A 12,181-nucleotide genomic window follows, 5' to 3' on the forward strand; every position below is an offset into this window, starting at 1 on the left:
CAGAATGAAATTGATTTATTCATTAATGATTTTTAAAAAGTTATATAATATAGATTCCTAAGGAATACTTTGTATGTAACTCGCTCTTGGATACAGTGAATTGATTTAGAATTTTGCCTTTTATATTCAAAGGATAGGGAAGAATGAATTTAGTAAGTGTATTCACTTTTTTATTTGTCCTCTACATATTACAAGGCTGTTTTAAAGCAAGTGGTGGTTAAGGTTTTTTCATAATCTATGAAGTATAATTTTGGAGAAAATATACATTTTTCTACTCTTTAATAAATTATTTAGAGTCAATAATATCTAAGAAATAGTCTAACTGAATATCATTAATCCCTAGGTACATTGGTAAAGATGATTTTGTTGTTTAGGGTAGTCTAAGCTTGCACTTAGATTTTAAAAATGATTAAGAATTATTATTCAAGCATTGAGTCTGTCTTTGTACTAGGTTTAGTTGTTTGAAAAAGCATAAAGTAAAGTTTATTTTGAAGGTAGAGCCATGAATTGACCTTTTAGATGTCATCTTAATATAAGTTAGGACTTATCACTGAATGTATTAAATTGTGAATTCCCCCTGCCTCACTGCCTTGCATGGTGACCAAGGAAATATTAGCAGTATGTTTTATTTAGACTTGTCTGAGAAAAGCAGAAAATAGAAAGTAGGCCACAAGAATAATTACTTACTGCTTAACTTGGCATTTCTAATATACTTTTTTCTTTAGGCCTTGTCCATGCTGCTAAATGGTACTCCATTTGCCTTTGTTATTGACCTTGCTGCACTAGCTTCACGTCGTGAATACCTCAAACTTGACAAGTGGCTCACAGATAAAATTCGGGAACATGGGGTAAGCATGCATTTTATACATTTATTTTATTTCTTTCAAATTTGGTGACTGAAATGACTAAAGAAACAGAATTTGTTGGTTTTTTTTTTTGTTTTGTTTTGTTTTTGTTTTGTTTTGAGTGCTGGGGATCGAACCCAGGGCCTTATGCTTACAAGGCAAGCACTCTACCGACTGAGCTATCTCCCCAGCCCCCAGAATTTGTTTCTTTAAACAGTGTTAGGAATCAAATCCAGGTCCTGGGGCAGGCTAGGCATGTAAGTGCTCTACCAGTGAGCTACTTGCCTGGCCCCAAGAAACAGCTATATAAGATGGCAACTAAAAGTCATTTATTCTAGATTTTAGTCATATGTCTTAGTTATCTTTAATCTGAAAGCAATAAGAACAATTTTTTTTCATATAAGTAGCTTTTAATTTATTACATTTAACTTTATAAAATATTGTTTTTATGAGCTTTTTAGGCTTTTTTAAATATATTTTTTACTTTTACAGACATTGTGATTCATTGTACACAAATGGGGTACAGCTTCATTTCTATGGTTGTACATGATGTAGATTCACACCATTCATGTAATCATACACATATATATATGTATATATATATTATATATATATATATATATAGGATAATACTGTCTGTTTCATTCTACTGTTTTTCCATTCCCACCGGCTCCTACTCCTTTTGCCTCTACATCATCCAAAGTTCCTTAATTCTTCTCTTCTCCCCATCACCCTGCCTCATTATATATTGTCATGCACTTATCAGAGAAAACATTTGGCCTTTGGTTTTTTGGGCTTGGCCTGTTTCACTTAGCATGATATTTTCCAACTTCATCCATTTACCAGCAAATGCCATAATTTAATTCTTCTTTATGGCTGAGTAATACTCCATTGTGTATATATAACACAGTTTCTTTATCCATTCGTCAATTGAAGGGCATCTAGATTGGTTCCGCTATCTAGCTATTGTGAATTGAGCAGCTATGAACATTGATGTGGCTGCTTCACTGTCGCTGGCTCTTTGCGGTACCAAATCTGCGGATATTTGTCACCACCTGCAGCAACAATTTGCACAGGTCTTATGGGTGGTGGACTAGAAACTGAGCTACTTCTATTTCTGAGTTGCTTCCTTACTTGCTTGCTTATAGAGGATAGAGGAAATGAGGCTTACTTGCTTTGAGAGGAGAGAGAGAAAGAGAAGCTTTGCATAAGAGAAAAAGACTCTATATCTTCTTAGTTCAGCTGCTTCTTAAAGGTGCGTCCTGCATCCTGTGAACTAAGGGTGTGTCTATCTAAGTGCTTTAGTGATGTGTCCCGTGTACTACAATCTGCCTATCTATGATCTGCAACATAAAGGTGTGTTCTCAGTTCTCCGCTCTGCGATCTGCCTTCCGCCGCTGCCCCTACTCGCTACTTCTATCTGCTTGCCTGCTTCTTCTTCCTTTCTGCTAATGGCTTCTCTGTGCTTCTTTCTGCTAGCTGCTGCTCTGCTGTCTTTTCTTTCTGCTTGCCACTTCTTTCTCCTAGCTGCTGCTCTGCTGTCTCCTTCCGCCTATGGCTGGCTTATATCACCTCCAGGAGGCGGAGAGCAGGGCCACGTCTCTTACGCAAAGATTAAGCAAGACGCTAGATGTCCGAGCAGGCACGATTAGGAGTGCTTGAGAACACATGCGCATGCATTGTGTGCGTGTACGATAAATCACCTGAGTGTGCTTATGTCAATTAACTTCCTCGCTGCCGATGTGATCAGGCGTTCTGGCGCCATCCACATGGCACAGCCCCCAACACATCACTGTAGTATGCTGATTTTAAGTCCGTTGGGTAAACCAAGGAGTGGGATAGCTGGGTCAAATGGTGGGTCCATTCCAATCTTTCTGAGGAATTTCCATACTGCTTTCCAGAGTAGCTGTACCAATTTGCAACTCCACCAGCAATGTATGAGTTGCCTTTTCCCCCACATCCATGCCACCACTTATTATTGCTCTGTTCTTGATAATAGCCATTATAATTGGAGTTAGATGAAATCTTAGGGTGGTTTTAATTTGCATTTCTCTAATTACTAGGGATGATGAACACTTTTCCATATATTTGTTGATCACCTGTATATCTTCTGTGAAGTGTCTGCCCATTTCCTTAGCCCATTTATTGATTGGGTTCTTTGTATTTTGGGTGTGAAGTTTAAGTTCTTTATAAACTTTGGAGATGAGTGCTGTGTCTGAAGTATGTGTGGAAAAGATTTTCTGCCATTCTGTAGGCTCTCTTTTCACATTGTTGATTGTTTCCTGTGCTGAGAAAAAATGTTTTAGTTTGAATCTATCCCATTTATTGATTCTTGCTTTTATTTCTTGTGCTATGGGGGTCTTGTTAAGGAAGTCTGGTCCTAAGCCAACGTGATGGAGATTCGGGCCTACTTTTTCTTCTATTTGGTGAAGGGTCTCAGGTCTAATTCCTAGATCATTGCTCCATTTTGAGTTGAGTTTTGCACTGGGTGAGAGATAGGGTTTTGATTTATTTTTCTGCATATGGATTTCCAGTTTTCCCATCACCATTTGTTGAAGAGTCTATCTTTCCTCCATTGTAAGTTTTTGGCACCTTTGTCTAGTATGAGATTACTGTACTTACATGGGTATGTCTCCATGTCTTCTATCCTGTACCACTCATCTACCTATTTTGGTACTAGCACCATGCTATTTTTGTTACTATTGCTCAGTAGTAGAGTTTAAGGTCTGGTATAGTGATACCTCCTGCATCACTCTTCCTGCCCAGGATTTCTTTGGCTATTCTGGGTCTTTTGTTCTTCCAGATGAATTTCATGATTGCTTTTTCTGTTTCTATGAGAAATGTTAACAGAGATTTTATTTGGAATTGTGTTAAATCTGTACAGTGCCTTTGGAAGTATGTCATTTTGATAATATTAAATCTGCCTATCCAAGAACATGGGAGATCTTTCCATCTTCTAAGGTCTTCTTCAATTTCTTTCTTCAGTGTTTTGTAGTTTTCATTGTAGAGATCTTTCAACTCTTTGGTTAGATTGACTCCCAAGTGGTTTTTTTTTTTTTTTTTTTTTTTTTCTTTTTGAGGCTATTGCAAATGGAGTTGTTTCCTCATTTCCCTTTCAGATATTTCATCGCTTTTGTATAAAAATGCTTTAGATTTATGCATGTTGATTTTATATCCTGCTATTTTGCTGAATCATTGATGAGTTCTAGAAGTTTTCTGGAGGAGTTTTTTGGATCCTCTAAATAGAGATTCATGTCATCAGCAAATAGTGACAGCTTGAGTTCTTCTTTTCCTATTCGTATCTCTTTAATTTCTTTAGTCTGTCTAATTGTTCTGGCTAGTATTTCCAGGATGATGTTGAATAGAAGTGGTGAAAGAGGGCATCCCTGTCTTGTTCCAGTTTTTAAAGGGAATGGTTTCAGTTTTTCTCCATTAAGAATGATGTTGGCCATGGGCTTAGCATAAATAGCCTTTACAGTGTTCAGGTATGTTCCTACTGTCCCTATTTTTTCTAGTGTTTTGAGCATAAAGGGGTGTTGTATTTTGTCGAACACTTTTTCTTGGTCAATTGAAATAACCATGTGATTCTTATCCTTAAGTCTTGACCTGACTACATGGATTACATTTATTGATTTACGGATGTTGAACCAACCTTGCATTCCCAGGATGAACCCCACTTGATCGTGGTGCACTATCTTCTTAATATGTTTTTGGATACAGTTTGCCAGTATTTTGTTAAGGATCTTTGTGTCTATATTCATCAAGGATATTGGTCTAAAATTTTCTTTCCTTGATGTGTCTTTTCCTGGTTTGGGTATGAGGGTGATATTAGCTTCATAGAATGAGTTTGGTAGGGTACCCTCCTTTTCTATTTATTTCCTGGAATACTTTGTGAAGTATTGGAATGAGTTCTTCTTTTGAACGTCTTGTAGAACACAACTGAGAATCCATCTGGTCCTGGGCTTTTCTTGGTTAGTAGGCTTTTGATGGCTTCTTCTGTTTCATTGATTGATATTGATTTGTTTAAATTGTGTATGTCCTCCTGGTTCAGGTTGGGAGGATCATATGTCTGTAGAAATTTGTCAATGTCTTCAGTATTTTCTATTTTGTTGGAATATAGATTTTCAAAGTTGCTTCTCATTGTATTACGTATTTCAGTGGTGTCTGTCGTGATATTTCCTTTTCATCACGAATTTTAGTAATTGAGTTTTCTTTCTCCCCTTTTTTTTGTGGCTAAGGGTTTGTCTATTTTGTTTACTTTTTCAAAGAACCAACTTTTTATTTCTTTTGTTTCAATTTCATTGATTTCAGCCCTGATTTTAATTATTTTCTGTCTTCTACTCCTTTTGGTGGTGTTCTGTTCTTTTTCTAGGGCTTTGAGCTATAATGTTAGGTCGTTTAGTTGTTGACTTTTTATTCTTTTCTTGAATGCGCTCCACACAATGAATTTCCTTTTAGGACTGCTATCATAGTGTCCCAGAGATTTTGATATGTTGTATCGTCGTTCTCATTTACCTCTAAGAATTTTTTTTATCTCCTCCCTGATGTTTTCTGTTATCCATGCTTCATTCAGTAGCATATTATTTAGGCTCCAGGTGTCAGAGTAATCTCTGTTTTTTATTTTGTCATTGATTTCTACTCTCAGTCCATTATGATCTGATAGAACACAAGGTAGTGTCTCTGTTTTTTTTGCATTTACTAAGGGCTGCTTTGTGGCATAGCATATGGTCTGTTTTCAAGAAGATTCCATGTACCTGAGAAGAAAGTGAATTCGCTTGTTGATGAATGGAATATTCTATATATGTCTGTTAAATCTAAATTATTGATTGTGCTATTTAGTTCTGTGGTTTCTTTGTTTAGTTTTTGTTTGAAAGATCTATCCAGTGGTGACAGCAGTGTGTTAAAGTCACCCAGAATTACTGTGTTGTGGTCTATTTGATTCCTGGAATTGAGAAGGATTTGTTTGATGTACAGGGATGCACCGTTTGGGGCATAAATATTTACGATTGTTATGTCTTCCTGATTTATGGTTCCCGTAAGCAGTATGAAATGTCCTCCTTTATCCCTTCTGACTAACTTTGGCTTGAAGTCCACTTTATCTGAAATAAGAATGGAAATCCCTGCTTTTTTACTGAGTCCGTGTGTGTGGTAGGTTTTTTCCCATCCTTTCACCTGTAGTCTGTGGATGTCTTTTTCTATGAGATGAGTCTCTTGAAGGCAGCATATTGTTGGGTCTTTATTTTTAATCCATTCTGCCAGTCTACGTCTTTTGATTGATGAGTTTAGACCATTAACATTCAGGGTTATCGCTGAGATATGATTTGTATTCCCAGTCATTTGGGCTTATTTTTGGTTTTTAACTTGACTTGGTTTCTCCTTTGAATGGATTTCCTTTAAGGTAGTTCCTCCCTTTGCTGACCTACATTGTTTTTCATTTTTACCTCATGGAATATTTTGTTGAGAATATTCTATAGCACAGACTTTCTATTTGTAAATTCTTTTAACTTTTGTTTATCATGGAAGGATTTTAATTTCATCATCAAATCTGTAGGTTAGTTTTGCTGGGTAGGATTCTTGGTTGGCAACCATGTTCTTTCAGAGCTTGAAATATGTTGTTCCAGGCCCTTCTAACTTTTAGAGTCTGGGCTGAGAAATTTGCTGATATCAGTATTGGTTTCCCCCTATACGTAATCTGATGCTTTTCTCTCATGGCCTTCAAAATCCTGTCTTTATTTTGTATGTTAGGCATTTTCATCATAATGTGCCTTGGTGTGGATCTGTTGTGATTTTGTGCATTTTGTGTTCTGTAAGCCTCTTGTATTTGGTTTTTCCATTTCTTTTTTCAGGCTTGGGGAATTTTCTGATATTATTTCATTGAATAGGTTGTTTATTTCTTTGGTTTGTACCTCTGTGCCTTCCTCAGTCCTGATAACTCTTAAATTTGGTCTTTTCATGATGTTCCATAGTTCTTGGAGATTCTGTTCATGATTTCTTACCATCTTCTCTGTTTGGGCAACTTTATTTTCAAGATTAAATATTTTGTCTTCATTTTCTGAGGTTCTGTCTTCTAAGTGGTCTAGTCTTTTGGTGTTGCTTTCCATCGAGTTTTTTATTTGGTTTATTGTTTCCTTCATTTCAAGGTTTTCTGTTTGGGTTTTTTTTTTTTTTTTTTTTTTTTTAGAATCTCTATCTTTGTTGAAATGATCTTTTGCTTCCTGCAGTTGCTCTTTCAACTGCTTATTAGTATGATGATTCATTGCCTGCATTTGCTCTCTTATCTCATCCTTTGCTTTGCGAATCGTCTTAATCATGTATAATCTGAAGTCCTCTTCTGCCATTTCTTGTACCATATTGTCACTGGATTCTATTAATATAGAATCTAGATTTGTTTGGATCATTTTCTTCCCTTGTTTTTTCATGCTGTTCATGTATCTTCCACTTTAGCAGTGCAGATGTGGGGTATTGCAGTTTCCCCCCCCCATAGGCTTATAGTGACCCTATAGGTTTCCAAAACCTTTTCTTTAAGGGGGAGATCATTATTAGCAGTGCCCAGTTCAGACAGTATGCAAACGAAATTAAGTAGCCCCTGTGAGGACGTTAATAATATCATCATAATAAACAGAATGAGTTCAACTATTGTCTTCAGTATAACAAATAGATTTGCAATAAGGTCTACAGTTTCTAATGGAGGACAAAGAGGATGTGGAGGGGTGTAGGATGTAGCTGTTAATGGGATAAGAAAAAATATATAGAGGTGTTAGATCATAGAAGGAGTAAAAGTGTAATCTAAAGAAGTTGGTTGTTAGCATGGGAAGAGGGAGAAAGGCTCTGAGGGAACAGGTAAACAAAAGGAAAAGAGAGCAAGAAAAGTAAAGAATATAAAAACTTAAAATTTTTCAATAAGGAGAAAAAAGAAAATCTATACTCTTTAACAGTCATATAGTATTCAGACCTCCCAGTCTTCAGTAGCCTGATGTATGTATGAGAGGTACCTGAGGATGAACTTCAAGTCTTCAGTAGATGTCTTGGAATGAGATTTGCCCCACCTAAAGATGGCCGTTTCTGCTTCCAGGATTATCCAAGATGGCCGCTTTGGCTTCCAAATGTGTTGGCAAATAGGGAGCTGCAGCTGGGGGTGTGGGCGTGGTCTACTGGCAGTCCTGGAGGCGGGGTACAATCATTCGGTCTGGGGGTTCTGGTGGCGCGGAGTAGTCAGTCCATGTGAGGGCCCCAGAGGGAGGGAGTGAGCATTTGGGCTGAGGGATCCTGGAGACGGTGCTCAGTCAGTCCGGCCAGGGGTTCTACAAGTCCTGGCTGTTGTCTCAAAATGGCGGTAGCCACATGTAACCAAACCTGCAGGTACTGTGAATTTCCAGGTAACAGCAGGCAGCTGGTGCTCCACTGGCGGTCTGTGGTCAGTCGGGCAATCAGGAGGTGAACCTCGGCCGGTGTGTGATGGGTAATTGAACGCCAGGCAGATGGTGGATGGTAGGTGCCAGACAGTGAGCAATCTGCACTTAAAAGTCTAAGATCAATTTTAAATAAACTGAGAAACATTTTCTTTTTGTAGGAGCCTTTTATCCAAGCATGCATGACTTTTTTAAAAAGACGGTGCCCTTCTATCTTGGGTGGACTTGCCCCAGAGAAAGACCAACCCAAAAGTGCTCAACTTCCTCCTGAAACTCTGGCAACAATGTTGGCCTGTCTACAGGCTTGTGCGGGGTAAGGAGAATGTTCTAGAATAAGGATATTTTATGCTGAAATTGGATTATATTGATTGGTGTTAATTTGGGAAAGGGGCGATCTAATAAAATGACTGTATTTAAAAATAATTCAGTGATTTTTAAGTCCAAATAGTATACTGCTTGCAATATTAGATCCATTGTGTTTTTTTTAATGTGGTGCGATATAGGGTTCTACATTCATTTTTTTTTTAGCACGTGGGATATTCAGTTGTCCCAGTATCATTTTTGAAAATACTAGTAACTGTGTTTATGGTATTTTTTTAGTACATTTGTTGTCTTTGATATATTAGCATCAATTTTGCTTGCCTGCTTGCTTTGATATCTTGGTTTGGATGTAATTTTTGACAGAATGAAGATATGCCAGTGTTCAGAAAATTCTAGTGACGAATGACAGGCACAGAGAGGTGGGGTATGGTAGTAAATTTAGCCATGTACTCAAAAAAAAAGTGCACACCTCTCCACCCCATGGTGGGAATAATGAACTTTGGTCCTGAGTCTCAAATGCTAAGTAAGACCTCTACCACTGATCTATACCTAGAGCCCCAAATTTTTATTTAAAAATCAGATTGGTTTATTGAGGTGTTTGGAAAATAGCAGTTGTATTTTTCACTTTTCTTCTTTTTAGGAGTGTTTCTCAGGAATTATCAGAGACCATCCTCACCATGGTAGCCAATTGCAGTAATGTTATGAATAAGGCCCGACAGCCACCACCTGGAGTTATGCCAAAAGGACGCCCTCCTAGTGCTAGTAGCTTAGATGCCATTTCTCCTGTTCAGGTAAACTAATACGTCTGCATTTGCTAGTAGACATCGAATAAAATAAGCTTCTATAGCTTCTTTAATAATGAGGTTATTGCTGGATGAGATGGTACACACCTGTAATTCCAGCATCTTGGAAGGCTGAGGCAGGGGGCGATCACATGTTTGAGTCCAAACTGGGCAACATAAGTCAGACTCTGTCTTAAAATAAAAAGGCCTGGGAATGTAGCTTAACAGTAGAGTAAGTACCCTTGGGTTTAATTCCTAGTACTACCTTCCCCACAAGAATAGTTACTACATTTTATTTTTTAAAAATTATTTATGATTTGGTACTGGGGATTTGCATTGCGCTACTTCCCTAGCACACCCCTTCCCAACACACACACCTTAATTTTTTTGTCAGGGACTTGTTGGTTTGCTTATGTTTTCACTGAATTAACTAAGGCTGTTCTTGAACTTGTGATCCTCTTGCCTCAACCTCCTGAATTGCTGAAATTATAGGCACATACCGTGGCGTCTAACCTTATATTTTAGACATTATATAAATTATCTGCACATTAATAGTATCCATATGATTTTAAAGAAGATCCATAAATAAGCACAGTATTTGAGAATAGAGTTTAATCATCAAATACAACATGACTCTGAAAGATACAAAGCCACTTATATAATTAAATGAAAAGGGTTTCTTTTTTTAATGAGAATTACTTACATTCTTGAGAAGTAAGGTCTGCCTGTGAATCTGATGTGTCCTCTTTATAGCTTCATGGGCCAAGTAACAATGCTAGAGTCTAGCAGCTTGTGATAATTGGGGCTCTTCAGCTCTCAACTGCCTGCCATCAACTACCCTGTTCTTTTGGGGAGCTTCATATTCTGTTTTTGTTTGAATGGCGTATTAAGATGTGAGGAAAGAAAAAGGTAGTTGGGATTCTTCAGTTGCTACTTTATTAAAGGAATTTACTTTTCATTTTCTGTAGTAATGAAGGTATAAAATAGTGTCATAAACTAGGAAGAATTCAAGTTCGGTTACTAGGTATTTTTAAAAAATCTTTTGGTGGATAGCATATTTTGTTTTTTTTCTTAGATTTAAAGTTAGAGCTGATATTCCCCAACCCTAAAGATTCTTTATCCCCCCATTTTTTAAATTGGTGCATTATATTTTTACCTAATATAGGATTTGTTATATATTCTTACATGCATATTATGTAACAACTAATTTGACCATTAACCGACCCCTGAAGATTCTTAGATTTTGACGATGTGTCATATTATTTCGAATTTCTATTGGTTTTAGTGTATTAAATAATTTCTCTTGATAGATTGGTTTTGTTTTAAAGTAGCTGATTGGAACTTGAAATGACTTAATACATTAACTGCACTATGTCATTATTAAATAATTTGTGTCGCAATGGGACATTGTTTTCTGGAAGTCTGGTATCCCTGTTCTGTGGCTTTGGTATATTTGGGCAAGGACTAACTCTTTAAACCTATTCTATATATATAGAGTTTAAAATGACTCACTTGCTGAATAAGGTGGCACATGCCTACAATCTAAGTGACTGAGGGAGGCTTAGGCAGGAAGATCACAGCATTGAGGCCAGCATCAGGAGCTTAGCAAGACCCAAAAACAACAACAACAAAAAGGGCTGGGGATGTTCAGTGGTAGAGTCCCTCAGTTCAATCCCCAGTTGGGGGTTGGTGGTAGAATATAAAGAGCTATTTTTTGTTAACAGTTGCTTTACCCATGTCATGTCTGCCTTTCCTTGAAATGTGTTTAATGTGCTTTATGATGTTTTTCCTTAGATTGACCCTCTTGCTGGAATGGCATCTCTTAGTATAGGTGGTTCAGCTGCCCCTCACACCCAGAGTATGCAGGGCTTTCCTCCAAATTTGGGTTCTGCATTCAGTACCCCTCAGTCACCAGCAAAAGCATTTCCACCTCTTTCAACCCCAAATCAGACAACAGCATTCAGTGGTATTGGAGGACTTTCATCACAGCTTCCAGGTAAGAGGGGGAGTTGGGCAGGGGCATGGATTATTTATAAATTTCATTGTGCTTTTATGTATGGTTAAAGGGGTTTTGGAGTTACTGGAATGAAGGAAAACGACTTAATTGAAATTGTTAAAGTTGCTTCAGTGACCCAAATAGGGAAGAGAAATATATACTATTATTACATTCAATTCAGTCTACTTGGAATAAAGAATGAAGATATTAATATTTATAAAGTTAATTGAGGTGTTCAGTAAGGATTCTCTTCCCAAACATCAATATGTGTAATGTGTTGATCACATATTTTTAGTTTTTATTTTGTTATTTTTTGATGCCAATGATTAAACCCAGGGCCTCACACATGCTAACCAACTTGAGTTTTGCCACTGAATTATATCCCCCATCTATATCACAGATTTTAGAACTCTACTTTATGAATCTCCAGGTTGGTGTAATGATGGTGGAAACTATTTATGTATGAGATTCAGGTATATGTTCTGCCTGCCTCCGTATAGTTCACCTACCTGCAAATGATAGTAAACCCTTAGAACTTTTTCAGGCATTTTACTTTGTAACTTTACATTGAAGTAAAGTTTACTTTTTTTTTTTTTTTTTGCTTGTGCCCACTTCCCACTTCTCTTGAGCCTTCTCTACTATGTTCAGGCTGTAAGATAAGGTACTGAAAGTAAAAGACTAATATGTTGTTATTACTCTGTAATGTTAGTAGTGCTGCTATATATGGTTCTAGATCTGACGATTCACTTGCTTCACCTATTTTATCCTATTGTCCCCAATGTGGAACACCTATAACAATTAAATAGTATGTAACACACGATTTATATT

General features: G+C 37.1%; 1 protein-coding gene across 7 annotated transcripts in view; it reads left to right on the forward strand.

Annotated features, from left to right (window-relative positions):
- Positions 1–12,181, forward strand: part of CNOT1 (CCR4-NOT transcription complex subunit 1) — an 87,840-nt gene that overhangs the window by 38,822 nt on the left and 36,837 nt on the right. For all 7 annotated transcript variants that reach the window (XM_079118318.1, XM_079118323.1, XM_079118321.1 and 4 more), the window contains 4 exons: positions 726–848; positions 8,416–8,567; positions 9,216–9,366; positions 11,152–11,353. In XM_079118318.1, the coding sequence (XP_078974444.1) occupies positions 726–848; positions 8,416–8,567; positions 9,216–9,366; positions 11,152–11,353 (628 nt within the window). The remainder of the gene's footprint in view (positions 1–725; positions 849–8,415; positions 8,568–9,215; positions 9,367–11,151; positions 11,354–12,181) is intronic.

The sequence above is a fragment of the Sciurus vulgaris genome, assembly GCF_902686455.1.
Source record: "Sciurus vulgaris genome assembly, chromosome: 17".
Classification (NCBI taxonomy): Eukaryota; Metazoa; Chordata; class Mammalia; order Rodentia; family Sciuridae; genus Sciurus; species Sciurus vulgaris.